General features: G+C 35.7%; 1 protein-coding gene across 7 annotated transcripts in view; it reads right to left on the reverse strand.

Annotated features, from left to right (window-relative positions):
• The window catches only part of ROCK1 (Rho associated coiled-coil containing protein kinase 1), an 84,103-nt gene that overhangs the window by 42,895 nt on the left and 23,845 nt on the right, over nt 1–17,363 (reverse strand). For all 7 annotated transcript variants that reach the window (XR_009114356.1, XR_009114357.1, XM_058022310.1 and 4 more), the window contains exons 2-5: nt 8,764–8,845; nt 4,929–5,029; nt 3,978–4,115; nt 2,613–2,788 (exon numbers count right to left, since the gene is read on the reverse strand). Coding sequence is in view for 5 of the 7 variants with exons in the window: in XM_058022310.1 (XP_057878293.1) it covers nt 2,613–2,788; nt 3,978–4,115; nt 4,929–5,029; nt 8,764–8,845 (497 nt within the window). In the remaining 2 variants the exon portion in view is untranslated. The remainder of the gene's footprint in view (nt 1–2,612; nt 2,789–3,977; nt 4,116–4,928; nt 5,030–8,763; nt 8,846–17,363) is intronic.

A 17,363-nucleotide genomic window follows, 5' to 3' on the forward strand; every position in this document is an offset into this window, starting at 1 on the left:
TGCCTCCACTTTTTTTTGCTTTCTCTAAGTATCATGACCAACAGAGACTGCTGAACAACAACATTTTTTACAATTAGAACATTTAAGTTACCAAATTTAATAGATCTGGACACTAATCTTGAACTTCAAGTTCCTAAAAAACATTCACTGATTATGTCAAACAGGCATTGAAAATATAGCTTCATTTCTGTACCACTTCTATTTCAAGGGAACAACTGAATGCCATTTCCAAAATTCTATTATTCAAATATTTTCCCATGACTGAAGAGGAATATTAACTTTAGCACTCTCCAAGTACTTCCACTACAGAATTTTCATAAAGTAGCTGGTCAAGTGTAGCATGTTGATGTCATTGAACATACTGAAGCAGAATAGCAGTAAAAAACAATTACCAAGATAGCATAACACAAATTTCAGGAGAAAGTGTATTTCAGAGTTCTCAAAGGAGAACTCTGGCCATAACTGTCAGATGAAATGTAGTGCAAATGTACCAGTACATTCACAGCATAATTTTGGTTGGAAGGGATTTTTATAAGACTCTCAGTTAGCTGCCTGATCAAAGTATAGCTGCAAAGTCAGATTGGACTTCAAAGTTACATTACATTACTCAGGGTCAAATCCAGGCAAGTTTTCTTTTTTTGAGGATGAAGAATCCATTACCTTTCTCTTTTACTGTTTGACCTCCCTCATAGTGGAAAAAACAACTCCTAATGAATAGCTAGGTATTCCCCTATTGCAACTCATGTCATCCATTGCCTTTCATCTTTTCACCACGCAACTTCAAGCCTGGTCCAATTTCTTTACTAAGTTCTGCTTCCTGTCCTCCTGAACACTGTTCAAGTTGTGAACAGAGACAGTGCTGATCCTGGCACCAAACCTCTGGGGAACTACTGGTAGCTGACTGCTGCTGGACAGCACAATCTACTCAAGGAGGATCTAGACAGTTTTGCCTGTTCAAACTGCACCTTTCTAACCCAGCTACATCTACAACCCGGCTGAAGTCAAGACAAACATACTCTGCCTCATCAGTGAAGCCCACCATCTCAACACAGAAGGCAATTGCTTTGGGAAGGCATGTATTACCCTTCATAAATCCACGCAGGCTGCTCACCATCACCTCTCCACCCACATGCTTGGAAAGTGTTTCCTGACAATTTAATCCAACTGCAGTTAGGCTGCCTAGCCTTCAGCTCCTCTGACTCCCTCCTCCCAGCCCTTCTTGGGGCGAGACAAGTGTGCCATTTGTTTCCTTCCAGTCATCTGGAATCTCGTAATTCCAACACACCTTCCAAGGTGACAGAGAGCAGTATCATAATGCTACTTTTGGCAGCTTCTTCACCACCCATGGCATGTCCCACGTGTGCCCTGGACATGTGCATATGCAGTTTGCACAACTGGACTCAGCTTGGTCTTCCTCTGCCAGAGCAATGCCTTCCTCTCCCAAGCTCTGCCACTGGGCACAAGACCCAAGAGGCCTGAAAGCAGACCTTATCAAAGAAGGCAGCAGCCTCAGCCATTCCCATGTCCTTTGTCACTCAGCCCCTGACCCATTAAGCAGTAGGCCCATATTTTCTTAAGTTCCTTTTCGTTCATCAGAGTTGAACAGATTAACTACAAGGGAAAACAATTTTTTAAAAAAATCTCCTGGTGTCAAAATAATCTAAATTTTCATGAAAAAAACCTCTCTGTGCTGCTGGTATCTTCTAATGCCTGCTTTCTAAAGCTTGCAATACACACATACAAATGGTTCATTCAGCCAGATAATTTACCCATTAGATGCAGCATAGCTCCATAATTAATGATGCTCTAGATCCTACTCAAGCAATGGATTAGTAATTTATTTTGCTTTGTGTTAGCCTTTTTTGCAAAAGCTTACGTGTTAACACTGATCTTGTGAACAAATTACAAACTGAAAATGTATATACTATAGTGTATACTACACACTACTCAAATTCTTCCTGTATTTTCTGTTGAAAATTTTATTCTTCTGCTCCCAGTCAATATAATTAAAAGCTAGAAACAGATACAAGTTCAAATATCAAAAAGAAAACTTCTCAACCTATCCAACAAAAGACTACATTTCACTTTAGGGCAAGTACATAATATGAAACTAATCCAAGTCCCTTTGCTCTGCATCTCAATTTTCCATCTTTCCCCTCAAAAGAAAACATGGCTGGGAGATTTTCCTCACATTGTTCACAGATTCTTGTTTAATGGGTCACTGAGGCTTCAAATGCCTAGCAGAGAATTAATTCCTAACAGTGGATACTACTGTGATCAAATTCCCTAAACAGCTTTTTCTAATCAAAGTAAAAGAACCATTTTGGGGCCAGCATCTCACACCATTTTTGTTCTTGTTACCTCTTGGTAAAGTGGGACAATTTTATTGCTCCCCAAACTGAGGAACATCAGTCCCCTGAAAACCTTTTCTTTGACTGTATCACCTCAGACTTACAGTTTCTGATGGCAACAATTTTTCAATTTCTAATATGGAATAATTATGGAATAACGATAAAGAAGTAGTATCTTGAATTTTAAAACTGCCTAAACTGAAGTAACTCTGGCAGCATCAGGAAATAAAAAACCCTGTGTAATATCTTTTTCTTTCTCACCTGTGTATAAAACCCATTGAGTGAATTGCATCTAATGCAAGTACAACTTCAGCAGTATAAAATCTTGCCCATTTCTCTGGAACATCGTAGTTACTCATTAAATTCACCAGGTCCCCACCAGGCATGTATTCCATCACCATGTACAGGTAACGGTCATCTTGGAATGCGTAAAATAACTGCAAAAAAGCAAAACCAAAAAATAAGCCAGTTATGTTCTTTGCTTGTTGGCAAATCAAAGGCATTTCCGTGCAAGCTGATTTCCAAAGTAACAGAATTGCTACAATAACTGCAGCAACTCTGCATCATTCAGCAAACCTCCTAAAAAGAAGTTAACCTCCAGAGCCAGATCCTCCATCCCCTTATATTACCCTGGAAAAAGTAGAGTTCTGGTTACAAATTATGATTAGTGAATTTGCTAAAATGAATTTTGAGATCATTTCAAAGAAAGCTCATTACATTTAGACAAATTCTTTTTCTTTCTCTCTGGGATGTTAGTGCACCCATATACAAAGACAAAATTACTCTGTTGCAAACATCTGCCCCATTCTATTTGTATTATCAGTAAATGTTTATTTTTCTATTGTCAATGTTTATTTATTATATAGAAAATGAGCCTAAACTTTAAACAATAAAAATATTTCCTTTAAAGTTGCCAGTCCTCTGCTCAACATGAGTAGTGCAAGCAGATTTTTCTTTACTTAAAACTGGATGAAATTCCTAAGTTTTATTCTGCACAATCACACCCAGACAGATAGTAAAGCAGTTACCCATTTGACTTGGGTAAATCTTGAATGAGTTTGTGTCATTCCAGCCTAACAGAAGAATTTATATGCTTAAGGGTAAGAACAGTTTAAATTAACAAGATGACATGTGCACACACAACGCTCAGTGATTGGTTCAGGCATGTTCCTCAGAACTTCAAAGGCAGCAGCACCTCCCAAGAAACTGTCAGTGAGTACACTGAAATGGGGAAAAAATAAACAGAGCAGGCATAATTTGCAAAGATACACACAGAAATTAATATTTACAGAAGCTCTGTCTTAAGTACCTCTTTCTGGTATGCTTACTGGTATGCTGGATGATCCAAATAACTACTACAGAGCAGATGCACCAAAATATATCTGGCAAAGAGTTTTAATAATAAAGACAATAGTTTCTCATGTAAATGTGACAAAATACAGTTTGAAGCAAGTGTTATACCTGCTCTTTTGTATAGCATTGCTGTACAAAATTGCTATTATCTTAGTCACGTACACCCTAGCAGACCAAAAAAACAGAGACTTTAAAATGTGTAATTCCAGGTCATGCAGTGTTGCAATCAAGCTATTCTATAATGACAATATTTTAAAAGTAGTATCACTTTACCTGAACAACCCAGGGACTATTAGCAAAAGCCATAATATCCCTTTCTTCCCAGAAGAATGCAGAATCAGATCTTTTTATCATCTCAAATTTGCTCAGAAGTTTCATGGCATACACTCTCCTTGAGGATTTATGCCTTACCTGTGAAGACAAATGTGACACACAGAATTAGTTTGCCATATTAACACATGAAGAACATCACTGAAAATGTTACTTTTCCTGCTTTACTATTTAACACATTTTGTAAGACTCTTCACATTACTATAAAGGATTCTATACTGTACATACACAAAATAATTATATCTGACAATGCATTACTTTTAAAATACTTGCTAGAACTTTTCAACACAGAAGTCCATAGGTATAGGAGTCACATAATCTGCATGTATGTGCCTTTAAAAGGACAAATATTGGCAGTTAGTGATGTCTAATACCATAAAGTTAAAACTATAAGCATTTTCCAGAGCTCATTAGCAGATGTGTATACTTGCTGCTGTATCTCCAGTTTCTCCCACCAGCACTCGATTAAATAAAGCAGGATTAACAAGCCTGGCTGCTAACCTATCACAAACAACACACATCTCTCATCTGTGAGAACTATGTCCACAAAAATCTGGTGTAGTCCCTGAACTGGCAGAAACTCTTCTAGCCCTTAAGACTTCTTCAAGTGTCCATGTAAACAGTGGTGGTAAAGGCTAATTTTCTTGATTATGAGTAATACACATTCCATTTTAAGAGAGAAGACTACAATGCAAAACAAGTACTTGTGCAATTGGACGGGACAGAAAAAGGACATTTTCAAAAAACATTTTCATAAATTGTAAAGGAATAAAATTTCACTGAGCCAAAGGCTTTAATATTTAAGACTGTATCTTCTGAACACTACACTGAGAAACAGACGCATGACAAATACTACAGAATACATTCAAATGCACAAATAGAAACTCAACTTACCAACTGAACCTCCCCAAATGCCCCTCTACCGATCACCTTCACCACTTCATAATCTTCAGCTTTCATGCGCAGATCTCTCATTTTATTTACTGTGTCTTTATCTACATGGAACAAAATTTACATTTCATATATAGCCAACTTAATTAAACCCATTTGTCTAACTTCAATTTTCCATAGTTTTTATAGAAGAACTGCTGCTCAAAGAACCTACATTGCTATTGAAAAATTCTCTGCAAGAATGCATGACCTTATTCTCACAACCAGTTACCAAAACCTGATATAACCTGATGCAATGACTCTACCGTACAATCCTACTACAGAAGATCTTAATTTAGAAATTTCGTTTAAAATAATTACCTTAAAAAAAAATAAGCTATGCAAAACTTTCATATCCAGCATGATCCTGCTTGCAAGCTGATCAGTATACAAATATTATTTCTGAATAAATATGCAACACAGCTGGGAAAGTGTATAAGAAAATATACTACAAGACACTTGAAAAAATATTTTTTGAAAAAAAGTTATGCCTTTCTGCACTTTCATGATTCCTAATACTCAAAAAAAGTAGATTTTAATTTAAAACATGCAGTGGGAATCACTGCAATTATTTATATAAACCTGTCATTCTATAAACTAGAATAATTTACAAAGTCCCAGTGGGCAGATATTCTAATTCTAATTCCAAATTTGGTAAAAGATTAAAACAGTCTATTTTAATCCATGTGGGTCAACACTGGCATGAGACTACGTAGAAAAGCTTCATGCTTTAGTATTTCTAAAAGCCAGGAAGTTCTACTAAAACAGATATGCTTCTAATAAAAAAATAATGCAATGGTATTTTATTTTCAAAAATAGTATTCTAGGCCTAAAAGCAAAGTTTAGAGAGAAGTAAGGACAGAGGAAGAGAACGGAAGAGAAACAGGATATTTTAAGTTCATACACTAAAAACTGACAAAACAATTAACAGAAAATTATCATTAGATTTCTACCTACAGAGGCCACAATCTAAAACAAAAGCTGCCTATCTACAATAAAAATTCAGTAAGATTTTATTACCTCAAGAGGAACAAACATAGTTCTGTTTGAATAAATACTCTGCAGCCTTATTATCTAATGTAAAGTAACCATTTACAATGCAGCACAGCACAGGCTTATTCCAGTAAATTATAGCAAAATTTTAAATTCTGACAAATTCTTCCACATAAGGATCAAAATATTCAGTAGTTCCAACAAATAATGCATTGCCTTATTTGCCCTGGTGACAACTGCCTTACAGAAGAGGAGGAGCAAGATTGCACAGAACTAAAATGCAGCAATTTTCATGACGGCAATTTTCTAGCTATTGCTAACTTCCTCCCTAGTAATCTCACAACAGGAGGTTCACCTCTTCTGAACAAAAGAGCTTAAACACAATATGAATCCTTTAAATGGTATTCAATCACAAGCATTGCCTTTGAACAAAGCAGAATTAAGGAAAATACATCTGAAGAGCAAGCTAAACTAAGGATTTTAAAATTATGTAAGCCAAGCTTCTGATCAGTTGCAAATTGAAATTTACTGAAATTTACTGAAAGTGAGATACACACTAACATACTAACACTCAGTTATTTTCAGAGAGCACGTTATAGTAACAAGAGTGTCGGAAATTCGACCTCCACATTCTAGATCTGTTAAACAAGGTTTATCAGGCTGCAATAGACCTCAATAGGCAGTTCCTTATCTCCCAGGACCAGTGGAGGACCTGCCCAGTTTATGCTGTATGAACAGCTGGGGTGGCTCCCATGGCAAAATCACCCTCTCCCAACCTGCCCTGAACTTTGGGTATAGGCTCAGATGCTGCCTTGAAATAAACTGAGTCACCACTGCAAAGCAGGGCTCTCAGACACCTGCAATACTCATTTCTTCATTCTGTTAATTCTATATGGTAGAGAAACAATAAGGTTCTACATTTGCAAAAATCATCCTCACAACCTCAGCCAGTAGAGGCAGATTTTGGAGGTTCCACAAATATACAATGTAAATTAGGGAGAAGTAAAGAGGGGATAAGGAGTAGCTCATAGGGCAATCAGTCTACAAAATAAAGGAAGCAAACTCCCATTTTATTTGCCATCCAGAAATTTATTTTAAATTTCTGCAATAATTCTGCGATAATTCTGCAACCAGGCAGCTGATACTGCAGAAAGATATTATAAACAGTCTCCTAATAAAATAAAATAAACATGAAATTTTAAATTTTTTTTAATAGAAATTCAAGGCAAACTAAGACTTCACAGTTCTCTCTAAGGCCACTACTCACACATCCACAGCTTGCTTTCATATTTCAGCAAACACTGCAAGTTAATGTTTCAAAGGCAGTTTGAAGGGAACTAATGTGTTCTGTTCTCCACCTTCAGATTACTTCAGGTCACATCTTACACAGTATATAATTTATACCTAAAAGATATTCATTATCAGGTTGTAAATGTAAAAGTTTTCTTTCACTCAGCCCCTATTGCAGAAGTGAAGCTTTTTGAGACACACTAATGATTTCACTACTCATAAAAATTACATTCAAATTATCTGTTGCAATGAGTATTTCCTTTGCCTGATACAACTTCTCTTTTCTCCAAGAGTTTCACCACACCTTCTCAGTAAATAACTGAGTATACAAAATGTGCGTGTAACTCAGCATATGGTATCAATACAGTTTGAACTGTGAAAAGTTAAACAGAACATTTGAGCTGAGGCTTTCAGTAACCAGCTTATGTGCAAATGAGCCATCAAAGAGATCTAGTGGACTCAAATATTCACACAAATGGAGATTAATGTAAAATAATCACCACAAATTCACTATTACAGGTTACAATTGCACCCAGTAAACCACTTGAAAACACCGTGGAAACAAAAAAAACCATTCCACATAAATTTCAAACCAAAGACAAAAATTATTTTAGTAAAATTATTTTGTATTTACAAAAAAAAAAAAAACAGTTTTATTATAGAATTGAATTACTTAAGGCTGTAAAAATTTAACAGTATTAGTTTAATTTCAAGTTTTGCCCATTTAGTCTACAGGCAGAAAGAAGTTTTCAATCAGCAAACATTTCTGCCATGATCTTCAGAATTTGCCAGTTTGGCAGCCTTCAGATTAGTGTTGATTCATAAATACCTTTTCTGGGGTTTTCTTTGTCTGTATCTTGATATTTTTTTAATTATGAAAATTATGGAACTCATTTCTATTTAAAAATCAACTTTACTATTTTAAAATGTTGTTATAGGGCATAATGTCCAGGAAATCTTGCAGTGGAAAAATACAAAGTAAATGCAGAGAATTCTGCAGACACATCAGCTGCATACACAAATAAATGCATCAGCCATGCAGTGTAAGATTTTCATTAAAAGAGACCTTTTATACCAAAAAACCCAAAAGCTTACAAAATAATGCTCTAATTCTGTTAGCGAACAAAAGTTTAATATGATTCCATGGCATTGTACACATCAATATGCCATTTTATTGTTAATTGCTTATGATATCCTAGTACATGAAAATAGAAAACAAGTTATGGGAATCCAGGGAGTTGCACTAACAAAGACAACAGGCCTTTCTCTTAAGAGGCTTTGTGCCACTTCAGACAAGGCCATTTACAGGGGCAACAGATTGGACATTCAATTGCTGGGGATGAGATTTGCATAGGCAGCTGTCACTGCTCAGTGGGAAATAAATAAATAAGACTCTTGCACCCAAAAACTCAGTGCACTCCAAACCCCTAGCTGCCTTTCAAATAGCTAGAACAGGTGTTTTCTTTTTGATATTACAGACTTCTGTTATTTAGTAAATTAAACATTAAATACTTACACCTGTTTAAGAAGTTATCAATGTTCTTGTTTTTTCTTAAGGCAGGAAAATCCAAGTCATATACCAAAGCATCTAATCCATCCTGAAAAAAAAAAACCAAACAAAACAACAAGCAAAATTAAGTATTTGAAAAAATAATTACCCATGCTGCTAACTAAAGAGCCAAGTTAAAAAAAACAGTTGTCCCTATCAATCTTCCATGCAAATGAAATCATTCACATTTATTTAATGACTGTTAGCAGTTATGTGAAGCAGCTGTTACTCCTTCACTTCCACGGGACTCATCAAAATTTAATTCCATATGCTTCTATGTATTATTACCTTAATTAGCTCCATACTTACATGAAAATAATTACTTTTTTCCAAATACAAAAAAGAATAGCAGTTTTAATGAAGGTCAGTAATATTAAAAAGTCACAATGCATCACACAGTAGGCACTTGAACATGAAATGGCAACTGGCAAATAGAACAAAGATGGCAATTTAATTCACAAAATCAAACCCCTGCATTTTATCCACTGAATTCAGTGTGAATTCTCATGAACAAGATGTTGGCTTTATACACTCCTACTTAAGTCTAGAAACAAACAGCCACAAGCCCATCTGGCACTACTACCACAGCATACATCCCTATAAACAAAGGCAAACCAAACACCATCAGGAAACCCAAACACAACAAAGAAGGAGATAGTTTTAAGGGCTTGTTAAGTGCTGTGAACTTTGGGACTTACAGTTTAAGTCTAAGTTTGTCACTAGGTATTAATGACTCCTCAGTGGGTAGCATCTTCTTGGAGAAAGACTAAACCCAGTTTTTGGGCTGAAAATCACAGATTTGGCTTTGACTTGAAAATGATCAAGGATTCTAGGAATTATGTAACAAAGAATCAAAGTGCATTAGGGAGTCCTCTCTCCCTCAGGTAAAGGTAAGTGACAACGGCAAAAACAGAGACAAAGGTCCTAAAATACAAATTGATGGATGCTACCAAAGCATGCAAGAGATGTACTTGTCCATTCATAGCTAGGTGTTCATGTTACCTATTTTTAACCTGCTTGGAGTGAGATATTAGACCAGACATATCTTTGATCTGATCAGTTCAGATCTGACTAGACCTAATTTGATTGCTTTCAGCTTTTAAAAGGATTTTCCTATCCTTTTTTCAGGATTGAAAACTGATCCATAAGTCTTTGCTAAGTATATCAATCAAGTAACTATGCATGAACAAAAGCTAGAGCACAAGCTTTCTGAAAGCTTATTTTCCAGGAATATGTAGTGGAGAACACATTTGATTTAGACTGAAATATTAGTCTTTGATCTTTCACTTCAAATTCAAACCTATATTTCACCTCAGTCTTCACAACTGACTTTTAACTTTATAAAAAATCCCAACTGCTATCAAAATCAAATTATTTCCTGGCTTGCAGTCCTCAGTTTTAAAGTTTGTGAGATAGAAATTATTACTTCAGATATAATAAGAGTAACCAGTAAAATCACACTAGAATTTGACCACGGGTACCTGCAAGGATAATCAGAATTACTTTAAAGGCTGGCTATTATTAAAATTGTCAATTTCATAAAAATATTCCATTTTTTAGCTACCTCTGCCTGCAGTGGCTCATTTTGAACTAAGAAATGCTAAAATGAAAATAACACAAATCAAGAAAAGCATTGCAGTATTTCACTTCTCTAAAATAAAGTCAGTTTTGCATCTTATGCACTAAAGGATCATCTTTTTGGACTGACACTGATGATGAAAAAAGAAAACAAATTGCAAGGAAACAACATTAAACCAGTCAGTACTAGAAATAACAGAGTAAGAGGCCAACAACAATTTGGACTCAAGGTAGATACAGAAATAAAGCTATGAAGGTAGGGTAACTAATTTGGTGAGAAATACTTTGCAAATACTACTAAAAGACACCTCTTCCAACGACACATGGTAAATATCCAGGAAATCCAGGAAAAAAATTAAATTCTCTGGTTCTGTTGAATAAATTTAAGGGTGAACCATGATAACTGCTTGCACAGCAGTACAAAGTCCACCAGCAGCTTCTGTGCATTTATCTCCATGCTGTGTGAAGCAGTAGGAAAACACCAGCTAAGAGGCTGCTGGGTCCCATCCAGTCATTTTTAAAAGCAAATTAGAGATGGCAATGAACTACCAAAATCTGGGGTTCAATCTGCTGTGAAGCCTTCCAATCTGTAGAGTCAATTGATTTGTCCAGGTCCACAGCTAACACAAAACTTCCCCATGCCAAGCAGAAGCACAAAATTATCAAATCCTGGTTGGCTCTGGGGTTGTGCAATTGTCTGTTTCAATTCAGGGCTTGCTTCAAAAGGCAAAATTCAGTCTTTTTCTTTATAGGAAGGGAGATTTTAAACACCAATACAAAAAATGGCAATATGTTTAACATCAATCGTAACATCAATCTTATATTTTAGTATTTTGAAAGAAAAAGTATGATACAAAAGTAAGTCCATGACTAAAGAAGCAGTAAGTACAGAAAAGGTCATGGTTTCCTTGATGTCTAAGACATGTTAGGTATTTTGTTGTGTTATTTTTTAAAGTTTTAATTTAAAGATGGGAAAAAGTATACAAATTCACTTTTAACATGCAAAAGCAAATTTCAATACTGTTTAATTCAGAATTCACCATATACAAAGTTTCCTGTTCTGTTCTTAACTTTCCAGTTCTTATATATGAACTCTATCAATTAAAATACTTAACAACTCTGAAATACAGATTTAAGCTCTTGATCTTCCATTCATTTGAAATCATATTTCATGATCATGCAAACAATATCTAAGGAAGCTACATGCCAAGAATTGCTTATTTAAAAGGCTCTTCAAGAATCAGCTCCCCTTCATTACAGTATCCAGAGAATAAACTGGTTCAAAACTCCCATTAAAAAAAGGTAAGGGTGGGTGATATTCTATAATTAAGAGACTTGCAAAGCCTTAACTCTCAAAACAATTCTTTTCTTCAACTGAAGTAAGTTTCTGAAGAAAAAAAGACCTTGGTATTATTTTAGTTTCAGACTGCAAATATAAGACTAAGCTTGAAGCAATTTTTGGAATCATAATTAATGGAAGTAAAATACTTGGGATACCTACTGTATAACAAAAAATATGAAACAGCCTTACTTACATTAGCTAAAACAGAAGAACTTGCAAACACTACAAGCTGTCCCAGCACAAAGGGAAGCACAGAAGCACAGCTATTTTTAAATGGTATCACTAGAGGACAAACAGGGAGGAGTACACAAGCTCCAAGTAAGTCTGATTCAAAGTGGAGCGAGTCAGAGAGAAGGGAACACACTACGGAGTTGTAGAAATAATGCCTTGCAGGGAAAGGGTTAAGTCCAAATGGACATGATCATTACTGCCAGTGGCTGCTGAGATAGCTCATCTCTCAACTTTCTTCATTCCATCTTGGTCAGTCTTTCAATATGTCATCTGACTTTTTTGCCAACACAGAAAGGAAGGGACATCACCCTTCCATCAAGACCTATAGCAGCCATGCTCTTCTCCTCTTGAAGGATGACAAGATGTCATTATTACAGGCAACCATGCACTGTATTAAACAAGACAGCCTCAATTTTATGATGGATTTTTCCTCCACTTGGATGGGTGCCATGTATGTATCTTTAAATACAGCACATTCCATACTTCTTGGAAACATATATTGTGGCTTAGAGGTATTTTCAAGTAACACTACGTTCTACCTTATTTTGTCATTACAGAGCAATTTTCCTGTTAAGCTTTCAGGCCTACAAGGACATTTTCCTTGTAACAGTTAAATTAGACTACTAAGATAAATTGATCTATACCTCCACTTACATGATAATAGTATTTCGGAGGTGATTAAAACTTCTTTTCGGAGGGAAAAAACTTCTTTTCTAATGTTCTTCAGTCAGTTTCATGATCTGATACAGCCCTTTTCTATATCACATTCATTCAATAGTTTCATTATCTGTTTAGAAGATCTCATATCATCCTTAAATTTTAAAGAGGGCACACTAGGGAGTCATTACAACATGCAGAGTTCTTCCTTATGAAACCAACAATTCAACATACTCTGTTGGCTGAATTTTGTTCATTAATACACCATAATTAAAAGTTTAAAAGGCATAGTTATATGTTATAAAACCAAAGGTCAGTCTAGATGCATAGACTGGCTCTGGAGATGACAGAAAGAGTGTCCAGGAAAGAGGATACGAGCAAGCACTGCTCAGCTGTATGTGTGAGCCAGAAATGGCACTGTCACAGCTAACTATGATGAACATTTTCTAGACAACATTTTTTGGTGATTTTTGTCTAAATGTTTTCTCTGTTTTAGTTTCTTGCTCTTACAGTGTTGCACAGATATGAATTCCACCACCTACAGGCTATACAAAAGTGTACCTCATCTCAAGTTTACCACTCTTCAGCCAAAAAAGGGACAATGACTCTTTACCCACCTCCCTCAAGACACAGCTTTACACACTGGCAGCATTTCACCACTGGCCAACTCTCTTCCAATTATCCCTGGATGAAAGTTATTTCAATTCTCACCATCAGCACCCTCTGGTGATTTGTTATTTCCACCATTTACTTTTTAACTGGGGCAGGGGCACATAGGGAGAAACTGCATGTTGTATTTAAGTTGTGAGCACACCCTAAGTACACAATGCACTACAACAGTTCCTGTTCTGTGCTTCATTATGTTTTCAGTTCTTCACTGAAATATCTACTTAGTTTTTATAGTCACTGTGTACTAGATTGATTCTTTCACAAAACTAGGCATTACAAATCAAAGCGAGTTCAACATAAGTAAAGATGAGAGGTTTTTCTCCCAGGCACTCAATCAACATTCAAAGACTAATTTTACCTACCACTTTTAATCAGCCAGGCACAAATTATTAATTTCTTCTTTGACTTGCTAGATCTTTAATTTTTACTGCTCTACCATCATAAATTGATCATTATTCACAATTTTAGATCCCTTATGACTTTGAAATACCATACACCTGTTAAACTTCATTATCAATCTGTTTTGAATACACTGATCACCAGCTTTCCATCTATTCATCCATTCATACAAGTAGCCAAGCCCAACTGCCTTTGCCAATACTTTCCCTTCACTTGTTCTAAAAATACAGAATGCTGTAACACAAAACTTACCAACAGCACATACCTTAACTACACAATCTCTTAACGCTGAATTTCTCAGGTTGTTATGCTAATCTTTTTTCATTAGATTCATCTACAATGGACTGGCTTTCTTCAGTTTGTCCTAAGCTGTCTCACATTAACTGGATTTTTCCCAAATTTTGATCTATACCTACTTCCAAAGTTGTAATGCATCAAACTGCCAGTGGCACTCTGACTATACTAGAGCTCTTCACTCTGCAACGACATTCCCTAATCTCAAAACTTACTACAATTCTGTAATGCTGGTTTCATTCAAATGCATGAATTAATATTAATATAATTTTATAGGGATATTTGAAAATATATACTATTAACCAATTCCAATTTAGCAAAACATATCTCATGATTCATAAGTGATATGAAGTAGAAAATGCAATAAATGATCAACATTATCAGGGTACAATTATAGCATTTTTATATTTTGAAATTTTATTTATACACATTTCACTATGATGCAGTATCATCTAGCACAAGTACAAATATACAAAATTCAGTTGAAACTTTGTTATTGAGACACTTAATTACTTTACTATTTATTTAGCATTCAAAGCACTAAAAAAATACCTAATGAGTATTACCAGCATAGAAAATTTGCATTTCTTGGACAGACTGGCAGTTACCCAAGTTTAAACTCTTTGCCACTTTTCCTTTTTTCAAGAAACAAAAGTAAGCCTTAAAATCTACAACTCTTAACTATCCATATTTAGGTTCTCTGTATTGTAGCCATTTTCCTATCCCTATAGCACTATGATCTCCCCCCTCACTATGAAATCAACAAACCTGACTCACCTTGTTTTGCACATGTTCATCAGAATTCACAATAACATCCTGTCACACGTAATTCTCTGGTCAACTAAGATAAATGTAGCACTATTGGCAATCTCCAATCAAATACACAAAAGATCCCATTAAGTTTTAAGTTAATCATACCCATTAATTTTGCTGTCCAAATAATAGAAAACTGCAATTTAACACTTCATCTTTAAAGTGGACAAGAAAATGTAGACAGAGTTAAGGCACTTCACTTAAGAATTTTCATTAAATTGTTACAGCAGGCAAAGTACACAAACTGACATGTGAGCCTGGTAAAAGGCCCTTGATTCATCACCCAGCACGACAGAACTCTGCAGAGCTCCTTGCTCCCTCGTATGCAGCAATACTCCTAGGAGTTCTTGCAAATTTGCTTAAACAGATAGCCTTTCAAACAGAAATACTGGGGGACTGGGGTGTTAACTCAATAAAGAGCAAAGAGTTTGACTCGGTGAAGATTTAGCAACTGAATAAAGAGATCTTGAAACTTCAAGACAGCATTATTGAAAGCAGTATGGATTATTGCTTTCATTTTGACCATTTTAAAGGGTTATTTCAAGTGTAGCTGCAAACTTCACCCACATTCTGTGTGCTCCCACGTATAAGTACACATACTTGCCTTTTGCTCAAACAGTAGCTGTTCAATACTTGCACTGACAAATTCCTGGAATATACATTTCCTACATGACTCACCAGATTATAAATCAATCCAGATAGCTCAAATTATACTGATATCTCAAATTATATTGATATACACAAACACATGCATCAAAATATCCACTGAAACTAACACCAGAGCCAAAAGGCCTCTCAATATTGTTATATCCATATTAGCACTTTAGGAAACCACAGGTACAAGTCTACAGACAGATACACATTCAAGTAATAATTTTTTTTCATATGCATTTCTGGGTGTTGCTGTTTTGTCACTCCAGCAATGGATCTTACCACCTGAAGCATCTCCAAAAATAAACTAAAACAAAATGTAGTGTAAATCTGTGAAATCAACCAATATACAGTAAGCACGCAGGAGTACTGCTAGCACCCACTGCACACCTCAGTCTTTCACTAAAACAGAGTCTAAGTCATTGATCCTTCACACCAGAGCTCCTCTCTGTCCACTGACCAGATGGAGAAATTGCCAATCACTACATCTGTTCTGAATGACATCTATCAGTGAGACTATTTTATGCCTAAAACTATGGAAAACTGACATTGTTTGAAGACGTATTCCAGAAGATGTATTTCAGTGGGTGTTTCTTTCCACTCCAAATTCTAACACTATATTACAACATTAATTTTACTACAATTGCATAATTTCTTGTGGTCAATAGTCTTTACACGCAAACTTCAATTTATTACATTACTGCTTTATTATTTCAATTTGTCATCAGAATTAATTCCACTTAGTATTGCATCTTTAGGAACAACTATCAGATGAGAGTGTCTTCAAGGATCATGATGAACATAGACCAATACAGCACCAAGAATGTACTGAGTAAATTCTAGGCAGAAAACAGGTACCATATAATTTGAAAACAGTTCAGGAACATGTGAAATGGGAGTAAAACCTGATTGCCATTATGTCAAATTATACTGATTCATTTCACAGCAAGTGAGATCGCTGGATCCTTGCAGCTTCATTTCCTTAAAAAATGTTCCCTTGCACTGGTTAATATGCTCTCTGGACAAGTTTTACAAGCTTCAAAGCTTCTATAGCAAATGTGGCACATTCTACCATGAAAACAATACATTACATAAAAAGACTAACACCATTGTAGAACTATCTGGAAGGCTACAGATATTCTTTATACTTTAATGTGTAGAAAATAAGACAATAGATAGCCTACTTTAGGTTTAAATGATTTATCAAGCCACGTTTGGCTAACACTAGAATTAAATAAAGCATAAGTACAGCTGTTAAAACCACCCTTTTCAAGAAAACTGTATTAAATGTCATTAACACAAGTACACCTAAAACATATATATTAAAATAGTGTTAGAAGAAGAAGGAGTCCTGGTGAGGAGCAGTGACTGATGTTTATCACCATGGAAGCAGCATTCCACAGCCACTGCAGCACTTGGCATTAGGAAATGCCTCACAGGTCTAGAGTTCCCAGCTACTGCAACAACTGCAACTGGAGATGAGCAGACAACCTGACACACTATCCACAGAAATACCTCACCGTGGAAAAAAGTGACTTCACATCCTTTCCACTTCTCAAAGTGATGGTGCTAACCAAAAATATAAGGCAAGCCCTGTTCCCTCAACTAAGATATAAGATAACTACTTCATTTTTTTTTTTAAGCCAAACATCACTTGTAAATAATATCAGCAAACACTCTTTGAGGTCCCCACAGCTTTCTTGGTTATCCTGTGAGGGCAGATTCTTCCACAGGCAGCAGAGAGATCTGCTGTTCTGATTTGGGACTCCCAACCTTTTAATCTGAAACACAAACACTCAAAACTACCAATTTAGATCAATGGGAGTCAACATTCTAAGAAACGCTCATTAGAAAGCAAAAGTAACGTGGATAAAAATTAACACTATGGATGCAAATACTGGTACATAACTTCCCTTCGACAAAATGTATAAAG

The sequence above is a fragment of the Melospiza georgiana genome, chromosome 1, assembly GCF_028018845.1.
Source record: "Melospiza georgiana isolate bMelGeo1 chromosome 1, bMelGeo1.pri, whole genome shotgun sequence".
Lineage (NCBI taxonomy): Eukaryota > Metazoa > Chordata > Aves > Passeriformes > Passerellidae > Melospiza > Melospiza georgiana.